The sequence below is a fragment of the Uranotaenia lowii genome, chromosome 2 (assembly GCF_029784155.1).
Source record: "Uranotaenia lowii strain MFRU-FL chromosome 2, ASM2978415v1, whole genome shotgun sequence".
NCBI lineage: Eukaryota > Metazoa > Arthropoda > Insecta > Diptera > Culicidae > Uranotaenia > Uranotaenia lowii.
Window position 1 is genome coordinate 168936990 of NC_073692.1, and position 20124 is coordinate 168957113.

Below are 20124 nucleotides of genomic sequence, written 5' to 3' on the forward strand. Positions count from 1 at the left end.
TTTTTAAGCAAAGAAATTCAGAGTCAAAAAAAGGATTAAAACACGGATTTAAAAAAAATAATTAAGATTTCAAAATAAAAAATTTGCAAATTCATTTTGAAAAAAAAATTTCATGATATTGAAATTGAACTTAAAATTTTGTGCAAATAAATAACAAGTTAAATAACTAGGTACCACAAGTTTCAAAAATTTCTGAAGGTGTAGCAAAGCACACCGGGTCAGCTAGTGATAGATAAAATGAAATGATTACACTAGTTTACAGCATTTTTGAACTCAGTAAACTGAAAGTCATTTCTAATGTGAAATCGGACGCTGAATCCGAAAATGAAATTAAAAAAAATCTCAGTAGAGCCGTTTTTGAGTTATGCTCCAAATATGAAATTTAAAAAAAAATAAAAAAGTTCTTGTACTTAGATTAAAATATCTTGGACGGCATAACAGTAATTTGAAATCCCTCTTTTGCATATTGAAGGTGAATGAGTTTTCTATCGATTATCTGAAAACTGTTTTTGCGTTTGACCAACAGTATTGCTGATATTAGTGACTTTATGAGAAAAAAAAATATAAAAAAAACGCATTTTTTTAGAGAAAATTTTGTTTCAACGAAAGTTTTAGACTCGATGGTAGCATTTAAAAAATTGCGCTTAAATATCAATTCAAAACAAAGATTTCAAGTGGTTATTTATCAAAATCGGGTGAAAATTGAAGAAGTTATTGCTACTTTACAATAACTGAAATTTTTGGAGTTTTTAATAATTTAACAAACCGCAGTACACTTATCATAGTATAGGAAGAATGAAACATGATTAATCTCACTCGCTTCAAGTCAAAATTATTTATTAGCTTACCAGAAGGTCATATGCCAAGTTTCAGGAAGATCTGACCATAGGGAGGGGTTGCTTAAGTCTCAAACGTGAATAATGTTTTGAGGTAATTTGCCCGGAAGGAACGAAAAATACTGGTTTTTCATCAATAACTTTTCTCATCACTAGTTGAATGTTTTTTTTATGGTTGATTTTCTTAAAGCCTAAGTTGAGACAAATATTTCACCAGAAGACTGTAACTCGATTGGATTTGAAACAGAAAAGTTATTGCGGTTCAAAGGCCGCAAATTTTGTCCAACACGCAATGAATACTTTTTACGCATTGCGTTTTATACGTCACTAATATCAGCAATACTGTTGGTCAAACGCAAAAACAGTGTTCAGATGATCGATAGAAAATTTATTCACCTTCAATATGCAAAAGAGGGATTTCAAATTACTGTTATGCCGTTCAAGATATTTTAATCTAAGTACAAGAACTTTTTTAATTTTTTTAAAATTTCATATTTGGAGCATAACTCAAAAACGGCTCTACTGAGATTTTTTTGAATTTCATTTCCGGATTCAGCGCCCGATTTCACATTAAAAATGTTGGTCAGTTAATCAAGTTCACGATTTTTTTTAAATTTTGTAAACTAGTGTTATTAAAGACTAATCTACTGACTTAGACTCGAATAAATAATGGTAAATGGGATAACTAACTATTGTCGGCTACTGCAAATGAAATCAATTATGAAACGTTAAAATGTACTGAGTAAAGCTTCCTGAAACAGCTGAAAATATAAGGTGTTCCATTATGTATAAGCACGATTTAAAATGAACAGTATAGACCCAACTTAAGAGCAAATAATTTTTTTTTCTTCACTTTTATGTTCTTTATAGTTTTCTTTTGCAATGCATCAATGAAAAAATAGATTCCAGTCAATCGTAGGCCAGTGATTGAATTTTTTGATCGAAGATTGGTCATAAGCTTCTGCACAGAGTGATTTACGATAATTTTGACCACTTTTTTCAGCCTTTTGCAATGTTTTCGATAGAATCTGACGGTTTTACATGTTTTGCCTTTCTAACAGAAAGGTTTGGTTATCGGTCGATTTGAGAGATCATTAATTATGGGTCTTAGACATACCTTTATAGGTACCTATCGACTCAGCTCGACGAGTTCTGTTGATGTCCGTGGATTTGTATGTGCCATTTTAAAAATGTCTAGAACGTTTTTGCGAAACTGGGCTGCACAATTAAAATGATTTTAGTCTCAAAAGAATGCATTTTTTTTTCTACACAACCCTTTCAAAAACGGGAAAAAAACAAAATAGTTGAAACCGTTTTCTTTACCAAATACATATCATACTTATTATGGCATAAAAAAAAGTTGCTAGTGGCGCCTCGAAGCAGCAGCACCAGCAATCATTTATAAATTGAAGATAATCAAAATAAAAAAATAATATTTTTATTAACTCGAGAATTGAACCAAAACCCTTCAGATCCCAAGTTGCAAGCGCTATCCAATAAACCATCGGCACGCTTGATTGAAAGCGGCTCAAACTCAAATAGGTAAAAGGCATTACTAAGACGCACCGTGGTCTGGGCAGTTTCTCAGTCTGCTGGGGCAAATACGGCAACAGTGTTTATATCTTACACTTCTTGCTTTTCAATGCAGCAAATGGCGGATGGGCGTTTCCTTCAGAGTCCGCCATGCCTATAGACATTATAATTTCATTTATGAAATTATAGTGTCTAAAGCCATGCCGGGTGTCAACAAAATGCAGAGCCGTACAGGAAACTGCGTTGGGGGGGAATTTATATGAAGATCTTATGACCCTCGTTTTTTTTACTCGTGTTGAAGAATGAATTTATGTTTTTTTTTTCATTTCTACATACTCATACATAATTTAGATTCAATTTCAGATGCAGAATTCAGATTCAGTTTTCAAATTCAGGATACAGGTTTAGGAATCAGAATTCAGGATTCAAAATTCAGAATTCAAAATTCAGATTCAGAACTCATATTCAGATTCAGAATTTAGATTCAGAATTCAGATTCAGAATTCAGATTAAGAATTCAGATTCAGAATTCAGATTCAGAATTCAGATTCAGAATTCAGATTCAGAATTCAGATTCAGAATTCAGATTCAGAATTCAGATTCAGAATTCAGATTCAGAATTCAGATTCAGAATTCAGATTCAGAATTCAGATTCAGAATTCAGATTCAGAATTCAGATTCAGAATTCAGATTCAGAATTCAGATTCAGAATTCAGATTCAGAATTCAGATTCAGAATTCAGATTCAGAATTCAGATTCAGAATTCAGATTCAGAATTCAGATTCAGAATTCAGATTCAGAATTCAGATTCAGAATTCAGATTCAGAATTCAGATTCAGAATTCAGATTCAGAATTCAGATTCAGAATTCAGATTCAGAATTCAGATTCAGAATTCAGATTCAGAATTCAGATTCAGAATTCAGATTCAGATTCAGAATTCAGATTCAGAATTCAGATTCAGAATTCAGATTCAGAATTCAGATTCAGAATTCAGATTCAGAATTCAGATTCAGAATTCAGATTCAGAATTCAGATTCAGAATTCAGAATCAGAATTCAGATTCAGAATTCAGATTCAGAATTCAGATTCAGAATTCAGAATCAGAATTCAGATTCAGAATTCAGATTCAGAATTTTTGTAAATTTATTTTCGGCATATCGGTGAAAAATTTAGATTCATGGAGAAAGAATATCAGAATTAAAAATTGATGAAGCTGGATGTTGCGAGGTAAAGTATGGTGTACGTTAATAAATTTTCCTTGCAAAAATGTTCTTTCGCTCTTTTCATCATCCGTAAAATTTCTCCTCACTTTATCAATTTTCAATTCTGGAATTGTTTCTCCAAGAATACCAATTTGCACAGTTTTTGATAAATTTGCGATGACTTAAAGATCATTACGCATGAAAACACGATTTTGTTTTGTGAAAACTTTTTTTCACAATTTTTCTGAAATTAAGTTTGCTGCATACTTTTAGGGGTAAAACCATACTATTAAAAGTTGTAAAATCCGAAATCATAAAAAAAAATTTGGATGAAAGAAATTTCAATGTTGAAAACCGTGTGATGCAAAACAATCAAAATGAGATTTACAAGATTAAGAATTCAGATTCAGAATTCAGATTCAGAATTCAGATTCAGAATTCAGATTCAGAATTCAGATTCAGAATTCAGATTCAGAATTCAGATTCAGAATTCAGATTCAGAATTCAGATTCAGAATTCAGATTCAGAATTCAGATTCAGAATTCAGATTCAGAATTCAGATTCAGAATTCAGATTCAGAATTCAGATTCAGAATTCAGATTCAGAATTCAGATTCAGAATTCATATTCAGAATTCAGATTCAGAATTCAGATTCAGAATTCCGATTCAGAATTCAGATTCAGAATTCAGATTCAGAATTCAGATTCAGAATTCAGATTCAGAATTCAGATTCAGAATTCAGATTCAGAATTCAGATTCAGAATTCAGATTCAGAATTCAGATTCAGAATTCAGATTCAGAATTCAGATTCAGAATTCAGATTCAGAATTTAGATTCAGAATTCAGATTCAGAATTCAGATTCAGAATTCAGATTCAGAATTCAGATTCAGAATTCAGATTCAGAATTCAGATTCAGAATTAAGATTCAGAATTCAGATTCAGAATTCAGAATTCAGATTCAGAATTCAGATTCAGAATTCAGATTCAGAACTCAGATTCAGAATTCAGATTCAGAATTCAGATTCAGAATTCAGATTCAGAATTCAGATTCAGAATTCAGATTCAGAATACAGATTTAGAATTCAAATTCAGAGTTCAGATTCAGAATTCAGATTGAGAATTCAGATTTAGAATTCTGATTAAGAATTTGGATTAAAGATCAACCTGGAATTTGAAATTGGAACTTATATTCAAATATTAGACTAAGTGTTGTAACTCAAAATTCAAACTTTAGAATCAGAATAAGATTTCAGATTTAGTTTACAGAATGAGATTAATCATTTAATAGTCATATTACTTTCCCCTCCTTTTGTGGGAATTTTTCCTCTATGCATGGTTGAGCTCTAAAAAAGGTATCATGCTAGGGCACGCGTCACGGCTATCCATCAATATTGTAGTTGGTTTTACTTATTCAGTAAAAAAAAAAGCATAAAAAAACAGTAAGATTCGAACCGTGACCAGCAACGTGAAAGTTCTGGTTGCTACCACGGCACCATTTCAGCGTGTTATAAATCTTGGAAATTCTACTGTTTAAATACCATTCTTTCCATACATAAAATGAGCTCCTTACATACCAGTTCGCTTTTCCCCAAAAAAACGTATCAGGCATCATTTTTGCCTTTCTAACAGAAAGGTTTGGTTATCGGTCGATTTGAGAGATCATTAATTATGGGTCTTAGACATACCTTTATAGGTACCTATCGACTCAGCTCGACGAGTTCTGTTGATGTCCGTGGATTTGTATGTGCCATTTTAAAAATGTCTAGAACGTTTTTGCGAAACTGGGCTGCACAATTAAAATGATTTTAGTCTCAAAAGAATGCATTTTTTTTTCTACACAACCCTTTCAAAAACGGGAAAAAAACAAAATAGTTGAAACCGTTTTCTTTACCAAATACATATCATACTTATTATGGCATAAAAAAAAGTTGCTAGTGGCGCCTCGAAGCAGCAGCACCAGCAATCATTTATAAATTGAAGATAATCAAAATAAAAAAATAATATTTTTATTAACTCGAGAATTGAACCAAAACCCTTCAGATCCCAAGTTGCAAGCGCTATCCAATAAACCATCGGCACGCTTGATTGAAAGCGGCTCAAACTCAAATAGGTAAAAGGCATTACTAAGACGCACCGTGGTCTGGGCAGTTTCTCAGTCTGCTGGGGCAAATACGGCAACAGTGTTTATATCTTACACTTCTTGCTTTTCAATGCAGCAAATGGCGGATGGGCGTTTCCTTCAGAGTCCGCCATGCCTATAGACATTATAATTTCATTTATGAAATTATAGTGTCTAAAGCCATGCCGGGTGTCAACAAAATGCAGAGCCGTACAGGAAACTGCGTTGGGGGGGAATTTATATGAAGATCTTATGACCCTCGTTTTTTTTACTCGTGTTGAAGAATGAATTTATGTTTTTTTTTTCATTTCTACATACTCATACATAATTTAGATTCAATTTCAGATGCAGAATTCAGATTCAGTTTTCAAATTCAGGATACAGGTTTAGGAATCAGAATTCAGGATTCAAAATTCAGAATTCAAAATTCAGATTCAGAACTCATATTCAGATTCAGAATTTAGATTCAGAATTCAGATTCAGAATTCAGATTAAGAATTCAGATTCAGAATTCAGATTCAGAATTCAGATTCAGAATTCAGATTCAGAATTCAGATTCAGAATTCAGATTCAGAATTCAGATTCAGAATTCAGATTCAGAATTCAGATTCAGAATTCAGATTCAGAATTCAGATTCAGAATTCAGATTCAGAATTCAGATTCAGAATTCAGATTCAGAATTCAGATTCAGAATTCAGATTCAGAATTCAGATTCAGAATTCAGATTCAGAATTCAGATTCAGAATTCAGATTCAGAATTCAGATTCAGAATTCAGATTCAGAATTCAGATTCAGAATTCAGATTCAGAATTCAGATTCAGAATTCAGATTCAGAATTCAGATTCAGAATTCAGATTCAGAATTCAGATTCAGATTCAGAATTCAGATTCAGAATTCAGATTCAGAATTCAGATTCAGAATTCAGATTCAGAATTCAGATTCAGAATTCAGATTCAGAATTCAGATTCAGAATTCAGATTCAGAATTCAGATTCAGAATTCAGAATCAGAATTCAGATTCAGAATTCAGATTCAGAATTCAGATTCAGAATTCAGAATCAGAATTCAGATTCAGAATTCAGATTCAGAATTTTTGTAAATTTATTTTCGGCATATCGGTGAAAAATTTAGATTCATGGAGAAAGAATATCAGAATTAAAAATTGATGAAGCTGGATGTTGCGAGGTAAAGTATGGTGTACGTTAATAAATTTTCCTTGCAAAAATGTTCTTTCGCTCTTTTCATCATCCGTAAAATTTCTCCTCACTTTATCAATTTTCAATTCTGGAATTGTTTCTCCAAGAATACCAATTTGCACAGTTTTTGATAAATTTGCGATGACTTAAAGATCATTACGCATGAAAACACGATTTTGTTTTGTGAAAACTTTTTTTCACAATTTTTCTGAAATTAAGTTTGCTGCATACTTTTAGGGGTAAAACCATACTATTAAAAGTTGTAAAATCCGAAATCATAAAAAAAAATTTGGATGAAAGAAATTTCAATGTTGAAAACCGTGTGATGCAAAACAATCAAAATGAGATTTACAAGATTAAGAATTCAGATTCAGAATTCAGATTCAGAATTCAGATTCAGAATTCAGATTCAGAATTCAGATTCAGAATTCAGATTCAGAATTCAGATTCAGAATTCAGATTCAGAATTCAGATTCAGAATTCAGATTCAGAATTCAGATTCAGAATTCAGATTCAGAATTCAGATTCAGAATTCAGATTCAGAATTCAGATTCAGAATTCAGATTCAGAATTCAGATCCAGAATTCAGATTCAGAATTCATATTCAGAATTCAGATTCAGAATTCAGATTCAGAATTCCGATTCAGAATTCAGATTCAGAATTCAGATTCAGAATTCAGATTCAGAATTCAGATTCAGAATTCAGATTCAGAATTCAGATTCAGAATTCAGATTCAGAATTCAGATTCAGAATTCAGATTCAGAATTTAGATTCAGAATTCAGATTCAGAATTCAGATTCAGAATTCAGATTCAGAATTCAGATTCAGAATTCAGATTCAGAATTCAGATTCAGAATTAAGATTCAGAATTCAGATTCAGAATTCAGAATTCAGATTCAGAATTCAGATTCAGAATTCAGATTCAGAACTCAGATTCAGAATTCAGATTCAGAATTCAGATTCAGAATTCAGATTCAGAATTCAGATTCAGAATACAGATTTAGAATTCAAATTCAGAGTTCAGATTCAGAATTCAGATTGAGAATTCAGATTTAGAATTCTGATTAAGAATTTGGATTAAAGATCAACCTGGAATTTGAAATTGGAACTTATATTCAAATATTAGACTAAGTGTTGTAACTCAAAATTCAAACTTTAGAATCAGAATAAGATTTCAGATTTAGTTTACAGAATGAGATTAATCATTTAATAGTCATATTACTTTCCCCTCCTTTTGTGGGAATTTTTCCTCTATGCATGGTTGAGCTCTAAAAAAGGTATCATGCTAGGGCACGCGTCACGGCTATCCATCAATATTGTAGTTGGTTTTACTTATTCAGTAAAAAAAAAGCATAAAAAAACAGTAAGATTCGAACCGTGACCAGCAACGTGAAAGTTCTGGTTGCTACCACGGCACCATTTCAGCGTGTTATAAATCTTGGAAATTCTACTGTTTAAATACCATTCTTTCCATACATAAAATGAGCTCCTTACATACCAGTTCGCTTTTCCCCAAAAAAACGTATCAGGCATCATTTTTTTATATTGAGATTGGAATTTTTCGTGTTTGAATATCTGAAATCATACTTATATGATTCAGAGGGAAGGAATCTATCATGTATATTCTATATTATTTTATATATTTCCAAATATAATTTAAACTCTGTTAGAAAGGCTCCAATCCACTGTTAAGTGTATTAAATCGGGTTTTTTCAAATACGATTTGGTATGGGCCTTAAAACTTTCAATCGATTTCGCTAGAGGTCAATTTAGCGGATTCATCTCATTCGGTACGATCTGAACTTAGTTGGATTGATACCAAGCCACCGTGTCATCCGAGTGGTGAACTGGAGCCAAATCCGTCCGAAACAGTACTGGGTAATCATGCTTGCCGATCATGGGTAGAAGGTGACGGTTCAGGCACTCTCGGACGTAAACAGCTGTATTCATTGAGTCAGTGTTCACGAACGGTTTGGAATACTTGCCACCATAACATATGGCTTGACAAACCATTGCATTTTCACTAGATTTTTCTGTCTTTTTTGAATCAAACTTGCCAGAGGTTTCGTCGTCGATGATAACGTACACCGAATTTCCACACCACAGTTGATCATATAATTTACGAGCTCTTGGTTTTACAGAAGCAGTTTATTTTTGACTCCGCTTCGATTTCTTCTGCTTCTTATATGTCTTAAGGCCCAATCTTACCTTGGCAGGATGAAAGGTGCTGAGAGAGAGATTCCATTTTTTGGTCACATCCCGAACTCAAGCAGTCTTTCTACAGGCGTAAGCACGCATGACTTTCCGGTCCAAAGTTTTGTCCACTGGACCTGGTTGCCGCCCAAATCACGAAGCTGTTTTCGTCTTCATACTACCGAACCGAATTTGGGATCGCTCCAATGCGTAATTCTTTGATTTACGCCAACTGGTTCAGCTAAATGTTGGGAGAAGTACACCGTTCTGCACGATATTTTTGCGCTTTTTCGGGAAAATGCTTTTTATATTTACGATTGAAAACTGGAGCTAACGATACACAGAGTTTCAAGTTAAGCGGTAAACAACATCACCCAGAAGAAATCAACTGTTTAAACGTCATCCGGAATGAGTAATGTTGTATCAAAATCGTGCTTAAACATAATGGGACACCCTATATAAAAATTTGGCCCAATCAAGAAAGGTTTCAAGCAAACTCACTCTTGGAAATGGCATCCAGCTTCAGCATCCGGAACCCATCGGTCAGATCCGGCCGCCCGGTGCGTTCATCGGGGCGCAAAAATTTACGCCTCACCAGTGGCGCCCGATGGTGGCCCCGAGCCTCCCGGCAAAACTCCATCAGTTCCGGAATGGACATCCCGTCCGAAATCTGCAGCTGATCGTCCTGGCAGTCGATGTTCTTGATCTGCGGTGCCGAGGTAAACGAGCCCATTCTGTTTGGAAGCAAAATAAAAGGTAATGAGGTACAGTTAGTGATCGTTTGAGAGATGTTCAAATTTTAAAAGGACTCATTGTGAATGACAAAGTACCTTTGCAGCATAACTCGCTGCAGATGAGATTTCTTTTTGCATTCGGGTAATTGACTTTTGATATCATTTTCTTTTGAACAGTACATCGTCTCCGTTTTGTTTATAACAGTTATCAGTTGCAGATAATATTCAGGGATTCTTATTTTAAAATTAGGTAGCAGTTCCACGTCAACGCCCACCAATTCCCAAAACTAGACTAAAACAGCTCATCACAGCAGATGTGCTTCTTCAAACGATTCTGGGCGCGTGTATCAACTAATGAAATTCACCAGTCGAATAGGTAAATAATAGGCAGTAATAAGTTGCTTGAAGAGATACCCACAAAGTTGACACCAACTAGACAACTCGTCTATTCATTCCCAGATTATGCTGATTAAAGATAGGACCAGCAACTTTGGCTCAAACCAACCACAATGGGATCGTTTTGCGTCACACCCACTAATCGTGTTCGTGTGTATGTTTCGCATTACCGGCTATCGTCAACAGGTCATCAATTTCGGTGAATGGTATCATCTATCAGCTAGTTTCACATGTGAGTCAACACCCTACCTGGTTGTTTACGTTTCTTGCTACAATGTATTTGGGTTAATCAATGGAAAAAATTTCCACTTCTAGCTATGAAGGTGGAAAAACGAAATCTAGATTAAGATAGCATTCATAATTTAGATCCGTAAAAAAGAAATAAAAAAAAAGAGTTCTATCCGACAGAACTGTTTTAAAAAATCACTTTCTAAATTTAAAACTGAAATGTAACAGATTTTGTTGTCAAACTTTTTTCTCACTCAATGCTTCACTAATCCTTTGACCCAACTGTAAACAAACTGCAGCAATTGGCAGAGCAGAAGTGCTGATATTAGTTTACCAAAAGTTTAGTGAGAAAAAAAAATTATAACCAAGAAGACTAGTCACAATAAGCGTGTTGAAACCAGACACTAATAATGTCTCTTAAAACAGAAACTCTAAAATCTTCTTTAGAGATAAGATATTCTATCTAATTGGATAAAATTATACAATAATTTTCTAATTTCCCGGCAAAGATTCGATAATCTTAAAATATCTTCTATCACTTCCCGTTTTAAATTAAAAATAAATTTATAATTTATGTACACATTTTTGACATAAAACTCAAAATGAAAAACTTGCTGATTATTTTCAACATCGACAATTTTAAATATGAAAAACTGCGTCTTTTATGTTACCTTTTAATTTTGGAATAAAACTTTATCCATTTCACTTCAAAAATAGTTTTAAAAAATCCATCAAAACTTTTCCACCGTTTCGATGCTCTTGGTCAATGTTGCTGTGCTCTTGACTTTGAAAATATTGATCAATCAGACCGGCTTGTAATAAACGAGCAGCAAAGGGGGAAATAAATAGAAACGCAATTTCCTCTTTTCTCGCTTTCATCAGAAATTCATACGTTCGTCAACATAATTTTTGGGGCAACTTTACCCACGAAAAACAACATTTAAGAACCCACGCGGTGACAACGATAAATCAACCCTGATTACAGTTTCACTGGTTTCACGTCATTTGGTTGGTATACGCAAATTCACGACAGAATATTTAACAACTGATTTTCTCCCCTTTATTTGGATTCTTCTTACGAGTGATTTTCCACAATCTCACTAGTTCGATAGGTACGTCACCGGGCACGTATCGCGAGGGAATGAGCGGATTTGTTGTGAAGAAAACAAACATCGGAGGCAGGTGGTTTTTCTGTAAATATCTAGGAGCAATTCCCGCTCCCAGATGTTCTCGCGCTGAGAAAAAAAATGTTTCCGAGCCGTTTCAAATAAAGCAATAACAAAACAAAACTAACTGAGAACTAATATCTACTCTCATGGTGTTTTCTTTTGAAGTTTGAAATGAAACTAATCAATTGCAAAATAATAACAGCATCGAATCCTAGTTTAACAATGACTATGCCAGACGCTTTTAAATATAAGCGTACTGCTGATGTATTTATGCCACAAAAGTTTTTCGTGGATGCATGAAACTTTGTGAAAATTGCATTTTTTTTTACTCAAGCAAAACTATTCAAAAGTGTTCCATAGCTTCTTCTATTACTACCCTTCCTTATCACACCATGTTTCTGAATAAAACTTTTTTTTATTAAAATTACATTTTTTCCTGATTTTTTAAACTTTACCTCTCAAATCATAAATTAGGGTGGTAATGAATGTATTTAAAAGAATTTATTATCGAGTTTTAAAACACTTTGCACATTTTAAAACATATACACTATTATTAACATATACAAAATTTCTGCTTACTCAGACTCTCAAAGTTTCGATACTTTGCTCCTCAGAAATCATATAAGGGTGGGTCAAAGGAAATCGGGAAATGCGAAATTTTAATTATTATGCCGAATGACTTTAAAATGCATAAAACGACGAGATCTGGTCATATCTAAAAAAAAAAGGTAACAACAAGAATTCGATTTTTGCAACCAGCACCGGTTCTTCGAAAAACGACCAAATACTAGAAAGACGATTTTTGGGCAACTTTTTTTTTTTAGATATCACCATCTTGACATTTTAAGCTTTTATAAGTCATTTAACATAAAAATCCAATTTTTTTAATACGCTTTTTTCTGTAGTCCCCCCTTTGGTGAACTTTGAAGTCCAGAAGTCCCAGAAAGTTGACTTTGACGTAATTTTTTTTCCAGAAATCGCAAGCCTGTGCGAAGGACTCGACCATGGGGGGGGGGGGGGGGGGGGGGGGGGCGAGGTGGGTTTCAACTTAAGCAAGAAAAAATGACAATCTAAAGAAAGGCACGATAAATACGGAAATTGTTTTTCAAAACTTTTTTCTAACTTATAACCATCCCATAAACACAAAAAAATAAAAAAAAAATTATGGAAACGATTTAAAATAAATCAGAAACAAAGTGTCGAATCAATGCTCTTTCCAACGATGTTCCTTGATCCTGAACTAGATGTTCCTTAAAATGCCAAGCAGTTATTTTTACAAATTTAACATCAATAATTCCGAAAATCCAGAAAACGAATGCGAATTAAAATTTTGAATAAAACAGAGAATAAAAAGCTTCGGACATAAGAATCATCGAAATAAAATACATATACTTTAACCCAGATTTAAATAATACTAAATTCGGGTCCAAAACAAAATTCCAAGTTAGGTAAGAAATTAATCATGATTTAAAAATGTTCAGCAAAACGACAATAAATGTTGTTATCAATCTTTTTAGTTAACATTCGTTTTCTTCATTTTCAATTGAAGGCTTGATTGAGGAATTTCGCTGTAATATTTTGAACTTGAAGAAATATTTAATCATGACTTGAACTATGATTAAATATTTCTTCTTGATCTTTGGATTTTGATTATGAAGAAAAATTTCATTATGATCTTGAGAGAATATATTCAAACACAAACCTACTCGTTGATTAAATTTAATTCAATGCAAAGAAGAAAATCAAGAGTGCCATTTAAATTAGAGATAAAGTCATTTTTTATATTCAAATTCTTCCAGTATTTTATATATTCCATTCTTCAACAGAAAAGGCTAAAAAGTTCATTTTCGAAGTTCACTATAATAACTTCATATAATTTAGAAACAATATGTCCAAGCTGCTACTGCCAAAGTACAGGTTGGGATATGGGTTTATTATTATTTTTTTTTTTTGAATGACCAATAAGAAACTTTTAAAAAAACAATATGGAATTCAAAGTTTTGTTTTAAATAATGAAAGCACAAAGCAAATACAAATTTTAATTTGAAAAGTTAAACGTTGTGCATTGAAATTTAGCTTTATTGCTACTTGGAATCATTTTCGAATTTTTCATAGATAAAAAAAATCAAACGATTCAAAAAAGATGATTTAAAACAATAAAAATTAGTAAAACCGTTTTTAACCTTTCATGCCCAAATTTTATTGTTTTAAATTTCAACCACTGAATTTTCTGTAGCCATCAATTGAAATACTGGATCCTAGAAAGGACAAAAAGTAGAAATTTACCTATTTAAAATATTGGATCAATAGACATACTATGTTTTCAGAACCTAAAAATTCAGAATTGAATAACAATGAGAAACTTATAAAAATAATTTTAAAAAAATGAAAAATAGTTTTACTATAACATTTGATGAATTGCGGTGAAAATAAAAATAACTTTAAAATTCGGAAACTTGTTTTTGAGAATTAAAACAAAAGAAGATGATTAAAAAGAAATGTTTCTTATTTTGATTATATGGTCTATGAAGTTTCTAAGTTTAAAAACGAAGTATTAAAAAAAAAATCAATAATTGATTACTGATGCTCTAACATGTCTACATGAAAGTTAAAAATCTGATTCCTTATTTGTTCAGTATACTTCCTTTAACTTTTGGAAAAATAATAATTATATTATAATATTTATTCATCGAACATTTTGTTTAAATGAATTAGAATATAGAACAAACATCAATCAGATAGAATTAAATAGACTGGACTGGCGAACACGACGAATAAAACGACTAGCTGGTTCATTGAACTGGTGCAGATGTTCAGCGTCCTGGAATACTCGCATCATCGCACTCACTGGCTCATTATAGCCGTAGGATGTTCGGTGGACTCGGTTTGTTAGTAACGAGTGAGATCGTAAGGTCCTTAATGGCGCACTAAAGCATAAAATTTCCAGCAAGTGTGGTGACTGGACCTCACCGTTCAATACTTTAGCGACGAATGTTGCTTGTTGAATCCTTCGGCGGCGTTCCAGTGTTTCAATACCCAAAAGCTGGCAGCGATTAGGATAAGCCTCAGGATGGTGCCATGGCAGATGTCGTAGGGCGAATCTTAAAAAACGCTTCTGGATGCGCTCAATTCGTAAGATCCAACACAGCTGGTAGGGGGCCCAGACAATTGCAGCATGTTCTATTATGGATCGGACGAGTGCACAGTAGAGCGACTTCAAGCGATCAGTAAATTCTCGTGCTATTTTTGAAATGAATCCAAGTTGTCGATTGGCTTTATTTATAACGGTTGTTCGATGGCTGTTGAACGTGAGCTGTGCATCAAGGGTAACACCTAGATCGTCAACTTCCAATACCCTTTTAAGATGCTGATGATCGATGCTATAGTCGTGTAGAATGGGTGATTTTTTTCGATGGAAGGTTATTACATAGCATTTAGGGATACTAACCGATAACTTATTCAGTCTACACCATTCACTAAACCGATCGAGCAGCGATTGGAGCTGGGCACAATCCTCGGTGCATTCTATTGGGACATATATTTTCAAATCATCAGCATATGCAATCTTAGTTCCATCATCCAAACTGATTATCAGATCGTTGAAAAACAATACAAACAGCAGAGGCCCAAGATTGCTTCCCTGAGGCACCCCAGACCGATTTTTGAAAGGAAAAGATATGCTATCACCAAATTTAATTCTGATGCACCGATCTGTGAGGAAGGATTCCAACCAAACAACCATGTTCTCATGAACACCAAGTTTAGATAGTTTGGCAAGCAATATTCTGTGATCAATCCTGTCAAATGCAGCCTTGATGTCGGTGTAAACAGCATCTACTTGGTTTTTACACTCCATCTGGTTCAGGCAAAACGATGTGTATTGCAAAAGGTTTGTACTCACCGATCTACCAGGCATAAACCCGTGCTGCTCAGCCGCAATATATTGGGATGAAGCTCGCAATAGAACGCCACTCACGATGATTTCGAAAAGTTTAGAACCTGCCGACAAACTGGTTATACCTCGATACTGTTTTACATCTCTTCGATCGCCATTTTTGAACACTGGAAACATAAACGAATTTTTCCATTTTTCAGGAAATTTACGTTGCTGAAAAGATCTGTTGTAAATTCGAGCTAGAGGCATTGAAAGAGCTTCGATGCAGCGGCAGTAAATTACAGCTGGAATTCCATCAGGTCCAGGAGCGAATGAGGTTTTCAATCTCCTCGCGGCGTGTACAATTAGCTCTTGGTTTATCACAAAAGTGTTAAGCTCGATAGCATCGACTGGGACATGATAATTGGCTTCGCTACACTCAGTTTCGGAAGAAACAGTGTCTGAAAACACCTATCGAAAATGCTCTGCAAATAAGTTGCAACAAGTATCCGGAGAGTTACCAACAGCATCATGGTAGAAAACGGAAGTAGGTAAAGAGCTCGTTTTACGTTTTGAGTTTACGAAAGTCCAAAAACTTCGCGGATTACTGCGTAAACTAGATTGTAAGCGTAGGACGTGGAGCTTATATAACGATGCGTTTAGTCTACGGTAAGCGACGCTTGCTGTTTTGAACTGTTGTCGAAAATTCTCTGTTCGATTTTTTCTCAGTCTGCGAAGACAAGCATTTTTTTCCCGTCGTAGTTGCCGCAAGGTGGGCGTGCTCCAAGCGGGTGTCATAGGCGCTTTGAATCTGGGAACGTGCGAATCCAACCAGGTGCAGATCAAGTTGCAGAACGATTCTGTCATAGCATCAACTGATGAGTCTCCGAAAACTGCATCCCAGTCAACACTGTTCAAGTATTGAAAGAGCAACGAAAAGTCTATCTTCCGAAAATTTAAAGGCCTATTCCTAGGTTCGGAGGTTTTTCGAGAACCGTAATTGGTAGACATAGTAGCAGGTAAATCGAAGACGATAGGTGGGTGATGCAAGTCTATCGGTACGAGTACATCGGGAGCATTTCTAATTACAATTAGTTCCTCACTAGAACCAAAAACAAGATCCAGTATTCGACCTTGGTGATTGCTGATAGCGTTGAATTGATTCAGATTGAGCGAATTCATTCCATCGATCAATGAGGCAGCGGCAGCACTGATGGGTGTAACATTCAAGAGAATCGCACCTGCATCACTCGCCTCCCACAACAAACGAGGTTGGTTATAATCGCCACATACCAAGACGGACTCCTCAGCAGAAGCACGGGTGCACAACTCGCGTACGGTGGCCACATGGGACTCCAAAATGTGCGTACAATTGCTTTTGTCAGGAGGCACGTATATGGCACAGAAAATAAATTTTTTCCCGTTGATATTCGCTGCAACACAGACTTGTTCCAAATCATTCCCGCTATCAGTAGTGACAAAGCTGCTCACGTGGTGTTGTTTAACAGCAATCAAAACTCCACCAAAGCTTTTTTTAAAACTATTTCTTGAACTGCGGTCGCAACGAAAACCGAATACCTATTGCCGAATAGTTGGGCAGCATTGATTGAATCCGTCAAGCCAGTTTCGGTCAGTATGATGACATCGTAGCTACAATCGGTGGTTGCCAAATAGAAGTCCTCTGTTATAATGATGATTATATTAGAGATGTACCGAATAGTGGTATTCGGCGAACGGCCGAATACCGAATATTGACCTTTTCAACTATTCGGCCAAACGAATATTCGGTCGAATATTCGGCCGAGTATTCGGTCGAATATTCTATTGAGTTTTAGTGAAAAAATAGTTTAAGCGATTATTTCAATGCTTTCTATTTCTTCCACATAAATGCCCCTCATGTTTTAAGTCGAATATTTTCAACCAGATGATATTATTGGATGATGTATTACGAGATATTTTTTAAGTGTGAATTTTTCTGATTTTTAAAATGTCATCTATAACTGAAAAGACATCAGATGACTAGTCGTTTCTAGGGCGTTTATCACTAAAAAGATTGCGTTCCTGCGAAATCTGGGATAAAACATGTCGAAACAGGTGCCAAGCTATTTGAAATTGCTTCTCTGATATTGAATTAGATGAATGTCGAGTTCGAGCAACATATCTTCAAAATAGTTGTTGACAAGATTAATGATCTTTACCATACTTTCAACCATACGGTCAGGCATTCAAAACGATTTTTGAAAAAAAAAATTAAAAAGGGCAAAATATATGTATATTTTGAAATTTTTGAAAAATCGTTATTGAACACAAAGTCTAAAAAATTTTAAAGAGGAATTTGAGTTTTTTGGTCGATTCAGCCAAAAATCTGAATAGACCCGAGCAAAACTCGGGAAATTTTTAAACAAAATCTGGACATGCCGGCCAGATTTGACTTATCTGGATGTTTAAATGGATTTATGGGCAAGCCTGAATGTATCCAGAAAATTTGGAATAAACTATAATCAAAGTATAAAGTGATATCGTTTAGCATTCTCCTGTACGATCTACAGTGAAATATACGCGGATACACCTTAGATGTTTTGCTGAAACGATAAGTTATTAATGATTGTGTAGCTTTTACAACATTACATTTCGATATTTTATAAGTTATCCAAAATTATTTGAAAAAATTACAAGTCTGTAGTAGATATTCGGCCTATTCGGCCGAATACTTAGCTCAACTATTCGGCGCCGAATATTCGGCCGACCGAATATTCGGTACATCTCTAATGATTATGATGATGAATGATAGTTAAATTCTACAATTAAAATCTTTGAAAAATATCATTGTATTTTGCTTTTAAAATATCTGAAATTCAATTTGATTTAAATGGAGTAAAGTGAACAAGCAGAAGACTGCCATAACTTTTTTAGCCGAAACCGATCTTGGGGAAAGTTGTTAATTGATTTGAAACCATTCTTTGAATTTTTGTCTGTTTAAAATTTTGTCAAAAAAGCCAAAAAAGAAGTTGTTTAAATAATCTTTACCTATTTCCAAAAGTAATTGAAAAAACAAAAACCTAAATGCATATTTGGATTCAGGGCACCCAAGTTTATCAAAACCAGCTCTTAGACTCTACGATCCTCAAGAAAATGTGAAATTTGAGGCCTCGAGTTATTATCAAAACTTTTTTTTAATTTGGAGTTTTGGATTCAGAAGAATGAAAAACACAAAATAAAATTGAGTCTGAAATTGGTTTCTTGAGGAATATTTCATATCAATATAAAATTTAAAATGACGTTTACCCTTTTTTCACAATCGAAGTGATACATTATAAAGTTATCGATACTAGGTTTTTGATTTTATTTTGCTTATTCTGTTGACCATTGTGATATGTAAAGTAAGATTCTGTTGATGAGTTTTGAAGTTTAAATGGTTGGTTTAAAAATTTCAGCTTGTAAGTTACACTTCTCAGTAAAAACCCATTTTAAACACAAGGTAGGGTTTTTCTGTGTCAAATGTTTAGTTTCAATACATAAGGTTTACTGTTCAGTTTCAATTCGTGAACGTCACATAGAGTCGTATCGTGAAATGTCTGAGGCCTAGCGAGTGATTTAAAATTAAATTAATTTAAAATTGAAGACACTTATTTTTCAACATTATTTGGGATCAAATGTTTTCCCGATAAATTTATCTCTTGTAATCATGAGCTTAGCTTCTGTTTGTGACACAGTCATCGTTGTCGGTGATTATAATCTCCCACACCTCCAATGGTCTTTTGGCCACGATGTATACAGTTTAGGGGAAAGGTTTCCTAAATGGGCCTATCGGGTTTAATGACCCTACGGCTGTTTGGCGAAATGGCTGACTAGACAGCTTATCTGACCAATGCATTTTGAGGGTGATACGCTTAGAACATAAGGCAAGAAATAATTTTATGGATTTAAAAACTCAAAAAAATTTAATAAATCATACAAGGTTTTGATACATTTTGATGTAATATTTTGACTTTTAAAAATTATACGTAAAGAAGTTTAAAACAAATACTAGGATGGTTTTTGTTTCTTACTCAAATGAACTTAAGAAATTAAACATATTTTAGCTTTTGTGGACGTTTAATAATGATTATTTAGTGGAATAATAGAGTGTTTTTGTATGCTCCCATCATGTTTGTAAAATGCCTCCATCCTAAAAGAACAGGTTAAAAAGAATAACCAAATGATTTTTATCATTGAACCTTCAAATCTAAGCTCTGAATAACATTTTAAGAGAGAATTGAAGAGCTAAAAACAGATTTGATAAAGTTTTTCTCATGGATGAACTGCCTCCATAGTATGGCAACCCTAACTTTTGTTTTATTCCATAAAATTATAATATACATAGATTTTTATAAAACTTCAGCTTTGTCGTACGGAAATTATTACTTTCTAGCAGTTTCAATGAAATTATACGGAAATATTGCCCAAAAAACAAAAATTTTGTTCAAAACATAAATAGGCGCATTTAGCCCGCACGGTTTGAGGTTCGGCATTTTCGACAACACTTACAATAAAATCGTTTTCTTGGAAACAGAAGAAAATTTTAACTGAAAAATTACTCCATTGTATAGAAAACAGATGCTTGCACACGTGTATATAGTTTTTGTACACATATTCGACGTGA

At 33.9% G+C, this 20124-nt stretch overlaps 1 protein-coding gene across 8 annotated transcripts in view; it reads right to left on the reverse strand.

The window, feature by feature from the left end:
- Positions 1 to 20124, reverse strand: part of LOC129748565 (nocturnin) — a 125445-nt gene that overhangs the window by 22203 nt on the left and 83118 nt on the right. For 6 of the 8 annotated variants that reach the window (XM_055743224.1, XM_055743221.1, XM_055743220.1 and 3 more), the window contains one exon: positions 9583 to 9815. In XM_055743224.1, the coding sequence (XP_055599199.1) occupies positions 9583 to 9814 (232 nt within the window). In that variant the 5' untranslated portion in view covers position 9815. Of the gene's footprint in view, positions 1 to 9582; positions 9816 to 9911; positions 10992 to 11110; positions 11578 to 20124 lie in introns of those variants that run through there. The other 2 variants (XM_055743223.1, XM_055743218.1) reach the window with 2 other exon arrangements.